This window comes from Toxotes jaculatrix, chromosome 9, assembly GCF_017976425.1.
Source record: "Toxotes jaculatrix isolate fToxJac2 chromosome 9, fToxJac2.pri, whole genome shotgun sequence".
In the NCBI taxonomy this organism is placed as follows: domain Eukaryota; kingdom Metazoa; phylum Chordata; class Actinopteri; family Toxotidae; genus Toxotes; species Toxotes jaculatrix.
Window position 1 is genome coordinate 6,651,432 of NC_054402.1, and position 19,129 is coordinate 6,670,560.

The window sequence follows — 19,129 nt, forward strand, 5'->3', positions numbered from 1 at the left end:
CTGTGGACAGGCAGTCTCCAGTTTTGGGGACTGTGATTTATAGGAAGCTGTTAGTCAGCGGCCTCGGTCTGCAGGGAAGTGTTAATTACCACAGGGAAAGTGTGCAAGCCCTCGTTTCAGTCTCACTCCCTCTGGAGAACTGCAGGGAGGATGTGTCGCTCCCTATTTTCCCTCTCTGTGGAGAACTGGCTGAGTAGTTTGTTTTAGCTCTGCCTTGTAGTTATTGGCATACAGTTGCTCATTCTCATCACTCAGGTAAAGATCCATGATATCCAACTTGCAGAAAATTAATTTAGCAAAAATTAGTAAGTGTCTGAGGTGATTGAATCAAATCAGCGTTGCTGTATCAGCCTGCCACTAAGGGCAGAACAGTCCTTAAAAGCCCAACAGCGCAGGAGGCATTGACTTTTCTGCCATTCCAGCACAGATGGGCTCCTCAGATTCAAGCATTTGTCCAAAAAACTAAAAGGTTCATCAGAGCATGGGGCTTAGCTGGCATTCCAGCTGCAAGAGAGAGAGTGACATTACCATCAGCCCACGCAATGTCAGTGTCAGAGGCGTCAGGCCGTTAGCTATTTTGGATTAATCATCGAGTAGGTGATGTGCTGTGCTTTGCTGTCAGGCCATCGAGACAGCACAGGAACAGATCTTGAAAAGCTGTGTAGCAAAAAGGTAAAAGAAAGCAGATGCCTTGATTCCAAGTATGGATTAGCTGGTGGTTGTGGGTTAAGCATATAATTGTGGAAATAAGCATCCAACTAAAATGTTAGTGTTGTGTGTTTTAGATAAATCAGTTTGCTCCTGAGCATCTCCTGCTAAAGCTGCTTTAAAAACTACAGTGACACCCCATGTAGTAATTTTCTGTCTCTATTCTAATTTTAATTTTAATTTTTAATTTAATTTGTCAACATTTCCCACTGAAACTATGTAATAAGATCACAAACACTTAAAATACAATATGCTGTACAGTTTGCAGTGTTTGTTTTTCTTTGTTTTCATATAACAAAAAAAAATAATCAAATATTTAAACATTTAAGGAAGTTGACAAGTTAATGTTTAATTCAGTGAAGGCCTTTAACTCAGATGATGGAAGAGTGTAATAATGGGAGCTGTCATGAATTTCCGTCTTTAATATGTGACCGTGCCTCTCATGACTGGTATCACACTGATCGATGGCTCTCACTTTAGCTGGGCTGTAATGAGTCCCTGTTCAAAAATACACCACACACTCTTTGGACAGGGTGGACGGAGTTATGAGCTTCAGACCAAACTTCAGAGAACTTTATTGGAATTTTAACAAATAATAAAACCTACAAAAGTTGTAAAATTACTTCTTTTTCCTTGTGTTTTCAGGAAAAGCCATTAACAAAGTCTCTGCAGAGGGGAGAAGATCCTCAGTTTGACCAAGTAAGTGCTGTGAAAAATGCAGGAACGGGAATGTACAGAAACAAGTGATTTTAAAAAATGCATAAAGTTGATGAACAGCTTCACTATTTACTAAACTTATATTTATTTATATAAGTGCACTTATTTCACCATCAGATAAATGAATGGGACGATTTTGTGATTTTAGTTTTGTATTTAAACTCAATACTCAAATTAAACTTAGTTAAAGTGTCAATTAATCCCCTATATTTAACAGTTTTGCCTCTCCCTGTGAGCTTAAATCCTGCTCTAGTATGCACTGTAACATGAAAGGGCTTATGGGTGAAAGCCCTGCTCACATCCCCAAAAGGTCTTTCAGATCCAGTCAAGGGCAGGAGTGTTTACCTTGAGAGCTGGCACTGGTTCTGCGCTAGGTGTGTCCAGCAGGTCTGTGGCCCTGTAGAGAGGGCTGTTTCACAGCGACAGGGGTGTGTTTGTGCTGCTGCATGAGGCCATTCAGCAGCCACACAGAGCCAGGATTCTTCTCCAGCCTTGTGCTGAATGAAGGGCTCGCTGTGTTCCCCGGCCCAACCAGACTCTCCTCCCTTCCTGTGTGCCCGGCCCGTTCCTTCCTTTTCCTCTCCCTCTCCCAAGACCGAGGGAGGCTGCCCCATGGGTACCTTGTCCCTCTGCACAGTCCCAATAAATGCCAGCTCACCCTGCAGTCTCATTTCTGTCCTTTAGTGTTGCCTTGGACTTTACTTAAGAGCTGTCTCATCTTGCCTAAGTTCCTTTTATTACACAGACATAAAAATGTGAAGACAAATGCAAATAAACTCTCATGTGCTATTGTAGTTTTTGTTCGGATTAGTGTACAAATAAACAACGGAAATACTGATTGCTATCTCTTGCTTTGGTATGTTAACTGCTAAACACAAACGTATTTGCACGATGTATGTCTTGTTCTTCCAGTTGATAAGCTCCATGAGCTCTTTGGCTGAGTACTGTCTCCCCTCCATCCTGCGCACTTTGTTTGACTGGTACAAAAGACAAAACGGACTAGAGGAGGAGTTGCACGAGTACCGGCCAAGAGCCAACACCAAGTCAAAAAAGTGAGAATTGCTCGATTAATTTCTGCATGCAGCAATGTGTCACACAGAAAATGTAAAAAAAAAAACAGCGATGAAGCTCACATACACTGGATGATTGTGGAAAACTTGTTGCTCTCGTTTTTTCTCTCTCTAATAGTGATGAGCAGCAAAGAGATTATCTGCTTGAAAGGAGGGATTTGGCCATTGACTTCATCTTCTCTCTTGTGCTTATAGAAGTTTTAAAACAGGTGACTTGACTGAACTCTGTACTACACAAACACTGCTTAGCTCATAGTGCTGCCATGATTTACTTCTGCTGAAAAAATAACCTTATTGTGATTGATAGTTTGTGAATATGTTGTTTTTGAACATTCATTGTCATGCCATTGTGTCTTCTGATTCTTAACTAGATGCCGCTCCACCCGGTCCTTGACAGTTTGGTCAATGAAGTCATTAACTTAGCATTTAAGCACTTTAGATACAAAGAGGGGTAAGATATTGTCTATTTCCAGCACGGTCCCTTCTTTCTTTTATAGTTCCAAGTTTCTGTAAGTTTTCTTTTTTTTTTTTTTTTTGGTCTTATGTTGTGTTTCTTACAGGTATCATGGTCCTAACACTGGCAATATGCACACTGTAGCAGACCTCTATGCTGAAGTCATTGGAGTATTGGCCCAGTCCAAGTAAGTAGCAAAGTCAGAACTACGATTATACAATTGACTGTTATTGTTTTTCTCTTATCTGTCTTTCCTCAGCAGTTGTTCAGTCTTTTTTCACTGCTCTGTTGGGGTTTGGTGTCATGCCACCTAATGATGGTGTTTTACCACTGCTAGTGCCTTTCTGCAAAACATTCTTCGGTTCAGGAGACTGGAACATACTGTAAGGACGGCACACTTTTGGACAGGTCTCCTTCACACCAAACTAGGACTGGAAATTGATGTCTGTTTATTTGAAGTTTTCAGATCATTGCTTCAAGGAACAAACCCTTAAAATAGAGATATGGTTGGTGAGCACATTGCATACCACCTATCCAAAGCGAGCTCTGCTTAATTTCCTGCAGGAGATACTCACTCACTGAGAGGCTTTTACAGAGATCATTACTTTTCTCTGAGGTCAAGAAAGGAAGAAAGAGGTCAGGAGTTTCTCTATAAACTTAAGTTATTCAGATGGGATTCATAGTTCAGAGATCGATGCTGTTTTAAACAAGCTGAAGAGTGGTTTCTCAATCATTGTTTGTTTGTGTAGAAATAATAAACAATTTCTCCTCACCTGACCAAGACGCAGAAACAACTGTATCCACTTTCTTACAAGTACAGAACTAGCCAAAAGGGAAGAGGTTAAGAGATGCTCATATGAGCTCTCATGATGAATTATCGTCTAAATATAGACCAGCTGAAGAATCCCATCTCTGGTTCAATTTGGGCAAGGGATCAGGTGCTAGACAAGGAGTTCATCTTGGGGCACAGACTTGCAGTCTACATATAGAGGGTAAGACAAGGGGATGATATTTTTGGCAGCCACGCTCCCTGAATATGTTGTCATTGCATTCTGTCCACCTTGCGACTCTGAGTGGAGGAATTTTTGTGGAAGTCCTGATTTGGGATTTGTCTGACTGAGCTATTCAGGCATGTCTTTATATAGAATCTCATTTAGTTTAGTTTTTTTTTTTTTTTTTTTTTTTAGGTTTCCTGCTGTAAAGAAGAAGTTTATGACTGAGCTGAAGGAGCTGCGGCAGAAAGAGCAGAGTCCATATGTAGTCCAGAGTACCATTAGCCTCATAATGGGGGTCAAGTTCTTCCGAATCAAGATGTATCCCGTCGAGGATTTTGAAGCCTCTTTTCAGTTCATGCAGGTACAACAGACTTCAGTGACTTCATAATATTTCAGTCCTGCCTTGCTACAGTATAAACTTATTATATATTATGATCACACTTTTTTTGCTCATTTATTAGCTTTCTTTTGATTTCTGTTTATCAAAACATGAGCTAAATATAGGCTTATAACACAGCTGTGTAGAAAATGTACAAAAAAAATCTCAGGATTGTCAGGATTTGCTGCCCTTTGACCTTGACTGTTTCCTGCTAGCTTTGGCATACACTGTGGATTTTATTCAGTTTTGACCATACAGTTTCTTTTCTTAACACTCTCTACATGTAGATTTAGTAGATTTAAAGTGATTTAAGTTTTTATTGCATACTGATCCATTTACTACTCTCTTTCCTACAGGAGTGTGCCCAGTATTTCCTGGAAGTCAAGGACAAGGACATTAAGCATGCCTTGGCTGGCCTTTTTGTTGAAATCTTGGTTCCTGTTGCAGCAGTAAGTTTGTTCCACTTGTACATGTTGTATGCATTACACAGTATTTAATTCAAATAGGAAAAGAGCACCAGTCTGGAGAGGATTGTGTCTTGTGTGTGATGTTGTCTAGGCCGTGAAGAACGAGGTGAACGTACCCTGCCTGAGGAACTTTGTGGACAGCTTGTACGACACAACCCTTGACTTGTCCTCCAGAAAGAAGCACTCGCTGGTTAGTTAAAGAGAACAAACTGACACTGATTGTTGGCCCTGTTTGTTTTTGTACACCTTCGTTTTGACTCTGACACCCTCTGCTACGTGCTTAGATTGCCTAGATGTCTGTGGTCTTTGTGAACCCTCAAGCATTTCAAGGTCACTCTTGTGTAATGTTCTGTTACAACACCAGTGTCCACAGTAGACGTTATTTATGAGGGAAGATAGGCAACCATTTCAAAGCATTAAAAAAAAGGAAATAGCACAGAAGCAATGCAGTATATATTGATTAAAGCAATGCAGTATATATAAGCATATGTAATAGCCCTTTCCCCTAAAGTGTCCTCAATAAAGCATTTTACCACAGTCGTTCACAGTGAAATGGAAAGACAACAACCCTTACGGAACAGTAACTTGCTCTTACAGAAGGCCTACTTTCCCCTGAGGCAGTGATTATGGCTGAAATCCACATTTTACCAGTGATGCGTTGTCAGCAAAAAGCAGAACAAAAGGAAAAAACTTAATTATGTCTACAAAAGAAAAAACGGTTTGTGTCTTATATTGCACTTATGCAAATGTGGTTCAGAGATAATCCATAATTTCTCAAATTATCCACTGCAAGGACAACCTCAAATATTATATGTGGAAACTGCAAGTGCTCAACATATTTTTGAGTAGGTGTGAAGCCATTTTAACCATGCAGTGTACAATAAAGGAAATCTAAACACTGTTCTCTTCACAGGCTTTTTACCCATTGGTAACGTGCCTGCTGTGTGTCAGCCAGAAACAGTTCTTCCTCAACAGATGGCATGTCTTCCTTAACAACTGCCTCTCAAATCTGAAGGTAATTTAACATTGAAACAAGCTGCCTTTAATTCAGACTACAGTGAAATATTTGTCACCACTTCAGTTGCCAAACAGAAGTGTGTTAATATACATTGTTATTTATTGCTTTGTTGTATACATGACATGATAATTTCGCCCATAAATCTAATTTTGTTACAGAGTCGAGACCCCAAAATGGCTCGTGTTGCACTGGAGTCCTTGTATCGGCTGCTGTGGGTCTACATGATCAGAATCAAGTGTGAGAGCAACACTGCAACACAGGGGTGAATATCTTCAGTCCTTACCTTCTTTTTAATGGTGGTGAGCTTAGCCATAGAGGTGCTACTGTTACTTTGCTTTTGAATGGGCTGAAATACGTCTCTTTGTACTAAAAATATGTCAAAATATTTTTACCCTCTTTGTCACTGTTTTTATTGGCTTTTAGAGAAAGCGGAATTATCTGTGATTCATGTACATGCACTGGAGTGCAGGCTTGGGGGTCAGGTCACATTACATTGTCAGTGTTGGTGGCCCACAAGTTTATTAGCAGTTTACAGACGTTATTATGAGCCTGAGTCCACACGAGGAATCCCAGACGGGTCAAGCCAGACTTTTTAAACGTGTTAATAAGGCCCTAAATAAACTCCAAGCAATGGGTGTCCTTTACAAATCAGTTTAATACAGTTTTCTATGTAACTTTATGCAGCCTTTTAAAACTTTTTAGATTCTTATTCATGGTATCCTCACAATGTGTTCTTTTCTCTGTGTCCACAGTCGTCTCAGCACCATTGTAACAACGCTTTTCCCCAAAGGATCCCGCAGTGTGGTACCAAGAGACATGCCTCTGAATATCTTTGTCAAAATCATCCAGTTTATTGCACAGGTAAACACAATGACATACTATACTGCAATGTTGAGAAGTCACACTGTCATACAAATTATGCTTCATGTAAGTCTCCATAAAAACCAGCGTATGGTGCTTTTGTTGTGACTAGTGAGATGTTATCTCATTACTAATAAAATCATATTAAACACATTTTTCCTCATTTCATTCCAGGAAAGACTTGATTTTGCCATGAAAGAAATTATATTTGACCTTCTTTGCGTTGGAAAACCTGCAAAAGCCTTTAGTCTTAATCCAGAGGTATGCATTCAACTTTCATTTATGTGGTTTGAAAGAAGTAAATTACTGTTGCTAGATAACTTCCTGCAACTGTGGGAACTGCTGGGAGAAATTTTTTTTTTTGCTCAAGTGTATTGTAAGTCATTGGAACTTATATTTTCTTCTCTGTTCAGAGGATGAATATTGGTCTAAGAGCATTCCTGGTCATAGCTGATAAGCTGCAGCAGAAGGACGGCGAGCCTCCCATGCCTAACACTGGTTGCACTTTGCCCTCTGGGAACACACTTCGAGTGAAGAAGACATACCTGAGCAAAACGCTGACAGATGAGGAGGCCAAAGTCATTGGTGAGTGAGACAGACCGTGGTCAGGAATGTTGAAAATGTCATGTTTTTGCAGACATTCATGCTACTGATAACTTTAGCATTTCACAGAAACAGTGATATAAACTGTTTTTTTTGTCATCTCCTCCAGGAATGTCACAATATTATTTTAATGTGCGAAAGGCTATTGACAACATCCTCAGACACCTGGACAAGGAAGTGGGACGCTGTATGATGATGACTAATGCTCAGATGTTGAACAAGGAGCCTGAAGACATGATCACGTATGTGCACACATCACCCTGTCATCCCAGCTGCCAAAAAGATTTCAAGTTGGCAAAACTCCAGAGTGACTCAGCAAAGAAGTGTTGTGGAATTGTGGTTCCAGTCAATAATAATCTGTTTTTATCAAAATGCTTAATCAGTTTACACCTGACAGTTTAATCCACTGAAAGGCAGCTTTTGCAGTTAAACTTAAAAATCTGACCTTTTCAGGGGCGAAAGGAAGCCAAAGATTGACTTGTTCAGGACGTGTGTTGCTGCCATTCCTCGCATTCTGCCTGATGGGATGTCCAAACCAGAGCTCATAGACCTACTCTCTCGGTAAGTCACCTGTCTTGGAGAAACCACCTTTATAAACTGGCTGAACAATATGGCTGTCTGACAGGATAATTAACCGGATGTGTGATCAAGTATTATTCATGTTTTGTTTGGAAAAACTTCAAACAGATTTTCCTGATTCAGTTTTCCTGTTGCCTTAGTTCGTCTCTTCAACCCAGTGTTTTGTTTAGAGCCTGTTATGATGTTATTTTCATAAGCTATTCACACATCCTGGCCATGACATCCAGCAATATTGTCAAAGGAGGATTATAGATTATAGAGGCAATTATAGTAGATATCCATTGAGAGAGAATTTGGAGAATAAACCAGTTTAATAAAAAATAGAAATATTCAGGATGCATTTATCTGTAATGAAATCCACTCACTGGTAGCAAATAAAGGACTTGATTTTATTATAAAGATGTGGGATTTTTGTCTTTCTTTGTTTTTTTTGTCAGATTGACAATCCACATGGATGATGAGTTGCGACTCATAGCTCAGAATTCCTTGCAAAGTCTGCTGGTGGATTTCTCAGACTGGCGGGATGACGTCCTGTTTGGATTCACTAACTTCCTGTTACGTGAAGTCCAAGACACCCACCAGGGATTGTTAGATACATCCCTCAAATTGCTGCTGCAACTGCTCACACAGTGGAAACTAACCCAGGCTGCCCCAGGGAAGAGCTATGACACCGCTAAGATACACACTGCAGAGGTACACTCCTTTGTGTCTAGTATGAGTACTCACATAAAACTATTGACATGTTTTTGTGCCTTTAACAAACGACATTGACAAATCACAATTTGACTCATTTGTTTTTTTGTCCCTGTGACTGATAATGCTAACACTGTCTCTGATACTTGTGACAAATGCCTGAAATCAGCTTTTGTTTTACTTTGATGTTTATGTCACAGCTGCTGCAGACCAGCTCAAGTCTCAAGATACCTCCAGAGCGAAGTCCGCACTCCACTGTGCTGCATGCTGTAGAGGGACTGGCACTTGTACTGCTCTGCTCCTGTCAGCTGAGCACCCGCAGACTTGCCATCTCCATACTCAAAGAGATACGAAGTCTTTTTATGACCATCGGACAGACTGAGGTAAAGTGAGAGAATGCAAAACTTAGACGACAGACAATAGCTGAGATTGGTTTTTGAGTTTACAGATAGTGATTTTATTTTTGTCAACTGCAGGATGACGATAAACCAATGATAGAGATTATGGATCAGCTCAGCCCTGTAATCCTGGAAAGTTTTGTCAACGTTGCAGTCTCTGACGCAGTAAGTTGTTTGTAGCTTCACTGTGCGGCTCAGCTCCAAACTAAATCCACAGTCTCAGTCAACATGTGTCTGCAGTTTTGTTTATTTTTTGCCTACGTTTTACTTTTTGTTAGATGTTTTTTTGTTTTTGAGATTTATTCGCATTTTGCAAATTTCATGTGACTTGACACCCAAACAGGAAATTGAGCTTGTTGTTACTTTGTGTTTGGAAATTTGTTCCCCTTGGATATCTTTTTTCTCCTTTTTCTTTTTTCTCCTTTTTCTGCTCCAAAAAGCACTAAAACCCACTGTATGTTACCTGCTCAGCACAAAACAGACTTTTTAAAAAATATATATTATGCTCACACAAATGATGGTGATTTTGCACTGCACCTGAAAAGAAAGGGGTAGGTCCCGGTGAATCATATGATGTATAATTCTTGATATTGACTGAAAGAATAAGCTCAAAATTGGCAAAAATATAAATCTATGTCCAGTCAAATCTTGATCTGTGTAGGATTAAGAGGGTTAACCACAAGTGGGATCTAGTCTATAAAACAGCAAATGATTTTTACGTTGATTGTGAGACAGAAGCTCAGTTTAGTAATCTAACATGTAAAAACTGAATGAACAGCTGGAACTGAGCAGCTGTCGGCCTTTTACTCTCACTTATGTAATCATCAACATGTTACGATAGCACTTAGAATACAGGTTTTATTGAGAATGGGATAATATGGTAAATATCCTTATATGTGTTATGGAATTGTCTTTCTAAATATATCTGACTTGGAATTTCCCTTAATGACTGCCATATTCTTAAGCATAAGGATGAATAGGCAGATGAAAAAAGAGTTTCTAATTGGATATCTAATTCAGTCATGACCCCTGACCTTGGCCCCTGCTGTCCCACTTGCTTGTTTGCAGGCCACGCTGCCAGCTGGCCACCATGTGGACCTTCAGTGGCTCGTGGAGTGGAACGCACTCCTCGTCAACAGTCATTATGACATTCGGAGCCCCTCACATGTGTGGATCTTTGCGCAGTCTGTGAAGGACCCCTGGGTGCTCTGTGTATACAGCCTCCTCCGACAGGACAACCTGCCCAAGCACTGCCCCACAGCTCTCAGCTATGCTTGGCCCTACGCCTTCACTCGAATGCAGATGGTCATGCCACTGGTGGACCCCAAGTAAGTGTCCTCAAACACTGCAGTGAGTGCAGGAGGGACCACAAGACACTTCTGTTCTCTATATTCTTAACATCCCTATTTAGTGTTCCTTTTTTTAACATAGCCACCTGATACCAGTTCCCTACTGCATTTAAAAACTCCTCCTCAAGATTTCCTGTTTAAAACAGCTTAAGTAAAAATAAGGATCTAATAATATATCCTTTTTGAATGATTCACCAGTAACCCAGTGTATGCAAAGAAGACGAGCACCTCTGGCAGCGGGGATAATTACGTAACCCTGTGGAGAAACTATCTGATCCTTTGCTTTGGGGTGGCCAAGCCCAGTATCATGAGCCCAGGGCATCTGAGAGCATCGACACCTGAGATCACGTCCGCCACGCCTGACAGTGGTGTCAGCTACGATAACAAGGTAGCTGCCTCCGTGTCTTCTGGCCCTATTAATTCCCCCAGTGCTTTGTCTCTCCAGGATCAGGTGTTCATACAGAGCTTGTTGACATTCAAGCTCAAAGCATCAAATTACACAGCATCTATCTTTACATGAATGAAACAGGAAGCTGATATATTCTTAAATGTACAGACACTTATGTGAATGCAGCCCTGTGTAATTAGTGGTGTTCAAGCAGCATGAGAGATGTATTTGTCTGACTGAACCGTCGGTGTTTGATGTTTCAGGTTATCGGGAGCCCATCTGTGGCTTGGCTTCTGAAACAGTTGGTTCCACTGATGAGGGCAGAGAGCATCGAGTTGACAGAGTCATTAGTTCTGGGCTTCGGTCGCACCAATGCCCTTGTATTCAGGTATAGCAGAGAATGGTGTTTTAAATGTTCTACTGTGACAGACTTTTATGTCTTAACAAACCAGTTCTGCTTCAGATTTCCTCTTGCAAATGATGATTTTTATGATTGACATTGAAGATGTATAATAGGTCAGTGCCTGAGGTTTTTGGGCAGCGATTTAATCTGCTGTTTTGTTTTTGTCTCTTTTAATGGGACAGAACCAGTGAAATGGAAGTTGGAGTGCAATCCATTATTTTCTCTATAATTTAAGTCCATGTTGACCTGTATTTGTGTGGATATAAAGTGGAGATGAACAGAGGATTACAGTTGAGTGGTAGCCTGTTGCCATTTACAGCTGCATCTAAATTGTTTCCTAGAAATCAGATTTTTTTAGCTGAAATCTCGTTTCCTCGAAAATGTACCAGTAGTCCTACTGCAGTTTAAATTTGTCTGCTTAATTAAATGTTTAATCGAGTTGCTTGATGAATATTTTACATTTTACATAATGATGAACTGTTTCTATTTTCACTGTCTACACAAAGGGAACTTGTGGAGGAGTTGCATCCCCTAATGAAAGAGGCATTAGAAAGAAGGCCTGAGGTTGGTTGATAATATTTGCATTACAACACACAATATGAGGAAAATTTGTTGTTAAATATTTTTTATAATATTATTACCAGGACATCTGATGTTAAGGATTTGTCTTAATAACTTCTGTAGAACAAGAAGCGGCGTGAGCGGCGAGACCTGCTGAGACTGCAGCTGTTGCGGATCTTTGAGCTGCTGGCTGATGCAGGCGTCATCAGTGACAGGTTAGTGTGGCAGTAGTTGACACATTACAGCCCAAGACAGGACAGAATCACTCTCTGGAAACACAACGAAGATGAAATGTCACCAGGATTCATAACACTCACTTTCTTTTACATTGTGATATAACATCTTCACAGTTAACTGCTGCAATATAGTTTTGGGTTTTGACAGATTTTTTTTAAAAGATTAATTTGGCATCTACCTGTTTTCTTTGCTTTCCCACAGTACAAATGGAGCTCTGGAACGTGACACCCTCGCCCTGGGCGCTCTGTTCCTGGAGTATGTAGATCTAACCCGGATGCTTCTGGAAGCTGAGAATGACAAAGACGCAGAGATCTTCAAGGACATCCGAGCTCACTTCAGCGCAATGGTGGCTAACCTCATCCAGTGTGTACCAGGTACTCAGAAAAGATTCCTTCAACTAGCTGAACTTTAGAGCCCTTTCTTTTCAGACTAGTCATTGACAATACTCTGCAGGTTAGATTGATAAATTGCAGAATAAAGACTGCAATATAGATGCCTAATACAATCCGTCTGTCCTCTTCATCAGTCTGTGGATTGTAAATTATATATTAGGCTTCCATTTGGTGGAGTTTTCACAGCACAGGACTCTTGACATTGATCTTGATTTGGACTATAGCCCAAGGGGAGTAGATCCAAAATTAGTGCAGCTTAAGGACAGAGCAGCCAAGGACAGGTGATGACTCATGGGTTGCCAAGCATTCACAAGTCCCCACTGAATGACTAATGATCTGTCAAGGGACATCAACACCTTATTATCATATTGGAAAATGCAGTTTGAGTAGTTAGTTAAGAGTGTGAGATACCTGAATATTTTTGCTGACTCTGCATTCTCTCAATTAGCAAACCTATAACAGGCTTACTCGTCTCCCTCCCCAGTGCACCACAGGCGCTTCCTGTTTCCACAGCAGAGCCTGCGGCATCACCTCTTCATCCTCTTCAGTCAGTGGGCTGGCCCTTTCAGCATTATGTTCACCCCTCTGGACCGCTACAGTGACAGAAATCACCAGATCACAAGATATCAATATTGTGCCCTGAAGGTAAACATACTTGTTGTTGATAGATGTTGTCCTTATGCCAAAGTTGAACAAAGTCAAACTGAGTGTCTGAGAAGTGATGCACATAAAATTGATGCAGTGTTGTTCTCCTGTAGTACATTTTCCTAGTTGGTGTCAAGCCTGACTATTCTGATTTTAAAAGTGTAATTTGAACACAAACCTGGAACACATGCAAGATTTTGCGAAATTTACACTTTGCACAATCGTGAGGAAATGAGAGAATATGAGAGCTTTGCAAACAATAATGTGTGAAACAGGATTTTTTTTCCCCCCTTTTGTGATCTGTGTATGAGCAGTGTTTGCAGATCACTTATCTGAGACAGGCCCCTGAATCATAAAGTGGTGCTGCACTAGAGAACATTCCCCCATCCTATCTCTGCTTGCCTCTATAGCTCTGTAAATGTAATTCAGTTGTTTGCTATAGACTCTTCTCGGCCCACAAAACAAATATAAAAATTAATTATGTACACTCTTCCCTGAACTACAGTATGTGAGTGAGTGCTCCATCCAGAAAATCCCAATATTAGATTTTTACATCTCTCGTTCCATTCAGGTCCTGGACTTGGCTATATTTAGGCCTTGTCACACTAATAACAAGACCTAAATATAGTAAAGACCAAGACCTGTGTCACTGTTTTCCAATGATTTGAAATGGGCTGATAGTGGCATTGTAAAACAGAGCAGAATAAGTTTGTCTTGGGTGTTAAAAAATTATTGTTGGAGTATTGTTGATTGTTGGTTGTTCTTCCAGGCCATGTCAGCTGTGCTGTGCTGTGGGCCTGTGTTTGATAACGTTGGCCTCTCTCCAGACGGGTACCTCTATAAGTGGCTGGATAATATACTAGCTTGCCAGGATCAGCGGGTATGTAGCCAAAACTTTACCACCGTGGTGCATTTAAACAAAGAGCTGACCCAGAAAGCCCCTCTGATAGCTTGCTGAAGCCTGCTTTGTAAAAGACCAACACTAGGCCTTGCCAACTGCTAGCTATTATCTTGCAGGAGTGCTGGCAAGCAGTGAAGGAGAGTTTTGTTTCAAAATAAATTTGTCTGATGCTGTCTTAATTTCAGTTTACTGTGATAGCAGATAAAACACCTGTGTGTTTATTTTACAGATTTTTCCTCAAAAAAATCGATGCTCTCATCTTTTCGTTACATGGCTCCAGGAGTAGCATTAACAAGGCAGTTAGCCAAGAAGATCTAATTGATCATCTTAGTTGTATGAAAGAAATAGAGCTACTGAATCCCTGAATCTTTCTAAATAGATGTCACCTCAGAAAATCACTAATGTAAAATCATGAATACAGAAAAAAAAGACATGAAATTCAAGAGAATCTGTTTTGGTGTCTTCTCCTGGCTCAGGTCCATCAGCTTGGCTGTGAAGTTGTCATCCTGCTGCTGGAGCTCAATGCCGACCAGGTCAACTTGTTCAACTGGGCTGTGGATCGCTGCTACACAGGCTCCTACCAGCTCGCCTCAGGCTGCTTCAAAGCAATAGCTACAGTGTGTGGCAGCAGGTACCAAAACTCACAATCTCACTGTCATCTGCTCAAATAGTTAAGGCTGGCTATCTTTGCATCTTCATTTGTTTTTGTGAAGTTTCTGTTGTCTTTTGGTTTTTAGCTGTGTGTCACCTTTTTGAGGTGCATTTAAGTAATGATTTGCCTAATTAGGTTTAGTGTATTTTCTGGATCATCCAGATTTCTTATTGAGGTGAGGAAACCACTGATAAATTAGCTTAGGCTTCAAAGCATCCCCTCAGCTAATCCTCTTAGAGGGTTCACTGTTTGTCTGAAGTTGGCCTTCACCTCTTGCTTTATCTCAAAAACATTAACCCAAGCATTATGTGGAACTCTCAGTATGGGTTTCTTAATACTGGAGCATTACATCATCGTTATTATTTTCTCTCTCTTTCTTTATTAGCAGAAACTGCCATAGTGATATAGTAACACTGCTGAATCTGGTGCTCTTCAAGGCATCAGACACCAACAGAGAAATCTATGAGATTTCAATGCAGCTAATGCAGGTGAGAAACATAAACACTATTTGTTGTGTTGTTATATAGTGTTATGTAGTTACAGTCTAAGTGACACATTTCCCCTCTTTCTTTGAACAGATTCTTGAAGCTAAGTTGTTCGTTTACTCTAAGAGGATTGCAGAGCAGAAGCCAAACAGTATCCTCTACGGCACCCATGGTCCACTGCCGCCTCTATACAGTGTCTCCCTGCCGCAGTTGTCCAGCCAGCTTGCTAGGATGTACCCCGAACTCACGCTTCCTCTATTCTCAGGTCGCTGTTTGTTTTGTATCTGAGCTGTGTCTGTGTGTGTGGCCACAGTAGGGTTAGCCATGGTATTTAAGCCTTCTGTAATACTCCCACAGGCTTGCCATCTTCTCATGGTCTCCCACTAAATATTGCTTCTTTCAAAGAAACCTTCTCCCAGACTGTTACTGTATCTGTGGACACTCCTACTGACCACAGAAACACTGAGAGCTTAACTTTGCTGAGGGACTCCCCACTCTAAGTTGGATTCATATGTGAATCAGGATTAAACTGGCTATTATGGTGAAACTGAGTGTACAGTATGTTTTTGGGTATTCCTTGGAGAATATAATCTCCACAGTGCCCGCTGATGTTATTCTAATGTTAGTATTTCCTTCCCCCTGCCTGTTCCAGAGGTTAGCCAGAGGTTCCCCACCACCCATCCCAATGGGAGGCAGATCATGCTAACCTACCTCCTGCCTTGGCTCGGTAACATCGAGCTAGTGGATAGCGGCCTGCTGCTCCCAGTCTTCACACCATGCACCTCAGATTATGATGCTTCTAGCCGGACAACCAGCACAGGTTCATCACACCAACTGAAGGGCACTGGCTGGGGCTCCCTACAAGCCACATCAATGGTTCTCAATAACCTCATGTTCATGACTGCCAAGGTAAAGTCATGTTGGGGGAATGTTATGAAACAGGGCAGGGGTAGTCTTAGATCAAATCAGCTAACGTGATGCCATGTTCTTTTATTAACCCCTCTGGTCAGTATGGAGACGACCTACCAGGACCAGAGATGGAAAACGCCTGGAATGCTTTAGTCAGCAATGAAAAGTGGAGCAACAATCTGAGAACCACACTACAGTTTCTCATCAGCTTATGTGGTGTCAGCAGTGACACCACTCTGCTGCCATATGTAAGATAAATCATTTAGGCCAGCTGGAAAATGTTATGCAGCTCCTTTTTTTCCTCTTTCCAGTTTCTCATGGAAATTCTGTGATATGTCTGTTCAGATCAAGAAGGTAGTTATCTATCTGTGCCGGAACAACACCATACAAACCATGGAGGAGTTGATATTTGAGTTACAACAGACGGATCCTGTCAACCCTGTGGTGCAGCACTGTGATAGCCCTCCTTTCTATCGCTTCACTGCCACAAGCAAGGCCTCCACAGCAGCTTCAGGTACATCAGTTAACTACAGTGTCTCTCACTGAACTGAATGACCTTAACCAAAATTTAAAATTTTGGTTAAAGTACCTTGAACCCAATGTAAAAGGTATTAAACTCCCTTTTGGTTCATTTCTAGGCACCACATCAAGCAGCAATACTGTTGTTGCATGCCAGGAGAGCTTTCCTGACACAGATGATGCCAAGACTGTAAAGGAGAACGAGGAGAGGTACAGCAGGCAATGAGATATAAAAGCTTCTCATTTGATTAATGATGGTATTAGCAAGACCCATCATCATGATTCTTTTTTTTTTTTTCCGACCTCAGGCTTAGCCACATAATGCGAGCACACAACCGCCTGGAATCACGCTACAGCAACAGCTCAGGAGGATCTTACGATGATGATAAGAGTGAGTGTTTTTTGGTACCAGACACCCTATGAAAAAATGCGATTGTCATGGTCTGGTGAGTGTGGAATACACAGGCTGGGTTGGAGGGTAAGATGGTGACCGGCATGATGTCATTGATAATGCATGAGCAATGCAGAGTAGCCTAGGGCTCTTAAAAGGCTTCTGTGAGAACTGGCACTGAAATAAAAGTAGTCAAGCCCAGGGCCTCTGCACTGCTGCCAGTGACCCAAAAACAGGTTCGTTACACCCTCTTGGGCTGAATTAGCCATGCAGACTAATGCGAGTAAGAATAATTTGACCCTGAAATACCCTTTTGACAATTTCTCTTCAAAACCGAAGTCCTCTCCTATGAGATTATGTTGTGAGTAGTATTTAAATGCACAAGCCAACCATGTCCAGCAACAGAAAGTTTAGAAACTGTAATTTTTTTTTGCAATATGTATCAGGTGTGATAAATGTAAACATTGTTCTGTTCATTTAGGTGAACCACTGCCACCCTATGCTGATTGGCTGATGGCTGTTATTGAAACCAACCAGCCCCGTCCTCTCCCCATGCCTCTGAATGGAGGATGCTGGGCTCCACTGGTGGACTTCCTGCCAGAGACCATCACTCCCAGAGGACCACTGCACAGGTTAGACTACTCCATACATGAATGCAAAATGTGCTCATTCTGACTCTGAGTCTAGTTTAAAAGTCATTCTTAAAGACTTTCTAGGGACATTTCAGATCAGCAGTCACACTGATCTTTGACCTTTAATAATAATTTGCGTGGTTTGCACATAAAGGTAGCTTTTACATTTTGATGTAGTGCACTACATTTTACTTTTATTTGTTTGTTGTAGGTGTAATATAGCAGTCATCTTTATGACAGAGATGGTGGTGGATCACAGTGTGAGGGAGGACTGGGCCATGCACCTGCCTTTGCTGCTACATGCATTGTTTTTGGGTAAGTTCACACTAAAATTCCAGTCATTCCTGTAAAATCCATCTGTGTAATTTCATAATATGTACGTACTTGATGAAATGCAGGATTAATCTCATGGCTGACTTACTGTATAATTTGTCAAGTATTATAACTTCAATATGATAGATATATCACCACTGTATTTTAAGTACGAAGATTTGGAGATTTCAGTTAAAGTTACTCTTCTGATATAAATCTTTTAGTCAGTTTCAACAAGCTGATATCAGATAGTTTCATTTTTTTATAAACTGAGATCAATGTTGTGAAACCTTGAGAGGGGAACTTCAAAAGAAACTCCATAACAAACCTAGAAACAATACCTTGTTTTAGAGTTACTGACTGGTCTGTTCCTTTTGTCTAGGAATGGATCACTACCGCCCAGAGGTGTTTGAGCACAGCAAACGTCTCCTCCTCCACCTGCTCATCACATTGTCCTGTAACAACAACTTCCAAGCCATCGCCTCAGTCTTACTGCAGACACGTGAGATCAACGGCACCAAGACCCTCACATGCAAACCGAGCCTTCAGCCGGAGTATTTACCTTCAGGTAAAAATATAGACCTTATGTAATACTCACCATTGGGAGTTTTCTCATGCTACAGATATCTTCACACTTCACACTTACTAAAAGGTTGTGGTAGACCTGCGTCCAGTTGTCAGAGCAGCTTGGCATTTGACACATTGCTCTTCCTTCTGGCTAAGATAAACTTGAACATCAGGAGGGAATGGCTAACATTCCTTTCAGAGGATAGATAAGTTTCTTATCTGGGGAGAAAATGTTTGGACTCTGTGCCAAAAACAATATTGAGCGGACATCAAAGGTCTTGATTAAAGCATTCCATTCTGCTATTTTTATCCTTTTGCCCAAATTGGGGCCATCTGCTCGGGCTCAGATAGGCTGGTTTGGCTTCCCTCCTCCCCCATGCTGATAATTTGTTTTGCAAACGTCTAGACATTCTTAAATGTCCAGAGATGTCTTTGTGTGTTTGACCATTTGAATACAACGTGCATTCAGAAGCTTTTACGGAGATACAACACAATGTTACTACTGCTGTGGACATCCAAGGAAAACATCCCATTATCTTCTCAGTCTTTGTAACATCTTCGCTTCTGTTTTTAGTATATTTGTATCAGTTTGTGAATGAACAAAATGGGATTAGGTGTGTAGCAACTTAGTAGTTAGACTTGGCAGCTGCTTCACCACATTAAATAAATACTGTCAGTAGACAAAGCCAATTGGATTCAAATTCCAGACATGTTAAAACACAGGCCACGATTCTCCCTCCATGTTCTCTTCCTACATTAAGTCCTGCCATTTCCAGCTGCATGTTGCAGTTAGGAAAATGAAATCAAACATCCAAATGAACCACTGTAACCTTTTTTCTGCTCA

The 19,129-nt window shown here is 41.0% G+C and overlaps 1 protein-coding gene and 1 long non-coding RNA gene across 9 annotated transcripts in view; one reads left to right on the plus strand and one right to left on the minus strand.

The window, feature by feature from the left end:
- The window catches only part of LOC121187413 (protein furry homolog), a 43,759-nt gene that overhangs the window by 11,766 nt on the left and 12,864 nt on the right, over positions 1 to 19,129 (plus strand). For 6 of the 8 annotated variants that reach the window (XM_041046630.1, XM_041046628.1, XM_041046631.1 and 3 more), the window contains exons 3-39: positions 1,354 to 1,407; positions 2,338 to 2,477; positions 2,614 to 2,704; positions 2,867 to 2,946; positions 3,056 to 3,136; positions 4,137 to 4,305; positions 4,680 to 4,772; positions 4,882 to 4,980; positions 5,704 to 5,805; positions 5,967 to 6,070; positions 6,561 to 6,669; positions 6,844 to 6,930; positions 7,083 to 7,254; positions 7,382 to 7,514; positions 7,726 to 7,833; positions 8,289 to 8,544; positions 8,745 to 8,927; positions 9,021 to 9,107; positions 10,011 to 10,270; positions 10,490 to 10,679; positions 10,943 to 11,067; positions 11,589 to 11,646; positions 11,767 to 11,858; positions 12,082 to 12,254; positions 12,757 to 12,917; positions 13,687 to 13,797; positions 14,295 to 14,449; positions 14,856 to 14,958; positions 15,049 to 15,220; positions 15,608 to 15,864; positions 15,966 to 16,112; positions 16,210 to 16,378; positions 16,503 to 16,593; positions 16,692 to 16,774; positions 17,256 to 17,406; positions 17,618 to 17,721; positions 18,101 to 18,286. In XM_041046630.1, coding sequence (XP_040902564.1) covers positions 1,354 to 1,407; positions 2,338 to 2,477; positions 2,614 to 2,704; positions 2,867 to 2,946; positions 3,056 to 3,136; positions 4,137 to 4,305; positions 4,680 to 4,772; positions 4,882 to 4,980; positions 5,704 to 5,805; positions 5,967 to 6,070; positions 6,561 to 6,669; positions 6,844 to 6,930; positions 7,083 to 7,254; positions 7,382 to 7,514; positions 7,726 to 7,833; positions 8,289 to 8,544; positions 8,745 to 8,927; positions 9,021 to 9,107; positions 10,011 to 10,270; positions 10,490 to 10,679; positions 10,943 to 11,067; positions 11,589 to 11,646; positions 11,767 to 11,858; positions 12,082 to 12,254; positions 12,757 to 12,917; positions 13,687 to 13,797; positions 14,295 to 14,449; positions 14,856 to 14,958; positions 15,049 to 15,220; positions 15,608 to 15,864; positions 15,966 to 16,112; positions 16,210 to 16,378; positions 16,503 to 16,593; positions 16,692 to 16,774; positions 17,256 to 17,406; positions 17,618 to 17,721; positions 18,101 to 18,286 — 4,936 coding nt within the window. The remainder of the gene's footprint in view (positions 1 to 1,353; positions 1,408 to 2,337; positions 2,478 to 2,613; positions 2,705 to 2,866; positions 2,947 to 3,055; positions 3,137 to 4,136; positions 4,306 to 4,679; positions 4,773 to 4,881; positions 4,981 to 5,703; positions 5,806 to 5,966; positions 6,071 to 6,560; positions 6,670 to 6,843; positions 6,931 to 7,082; positions 7,255 to 7,381; positions 7,515 to 7,725; positions 7,834 to 8,288; positions 8,545 to 8,744; positions 8,928 to 9,020; positions 9,108 to 10,010; positions 10,271 to 10,489; positions 10,680 to 10,942; positions 11,068 to 11,588; positions 11,647 to 11,766; positions 11,859 to 12,081; positions 12,255 to 12,756; positions 12,918 to 13,686; positions 13,798 to 14,294; positions 14,450 to 14,855; positions 14,959 to 15,048; positions 15,221 to 15,607; positions 15,865 to 15,965; positions 16,113 to 16,209; positions 16,379 to 16,502; positions 16,594 to 16,691; positions 16,775 to 17,255; positions 17,407 to 17,617; positions 17,722 to 18,100; positions 18,287 to 19,129) is intronic. The other 2 variants (XM_041046629.1, XM_041046634.1) reach the window with 1 other exon arrangement.
- Positions 11,784 to 18,405, minus strand: LOC121187435. Its single transcript, XR_005894593.1, has 4 exons — positions 18,317 to 18,405; positions 12,684 to 12,865; positions 12,059 to 12,167; positions 11,784 to 11,912 (listed from the first exon to the last, which is right to left on the minus strand). It is a non-coding gene; the product is annotated as an uncharacterized LOC121187435 (long non-coding RNA).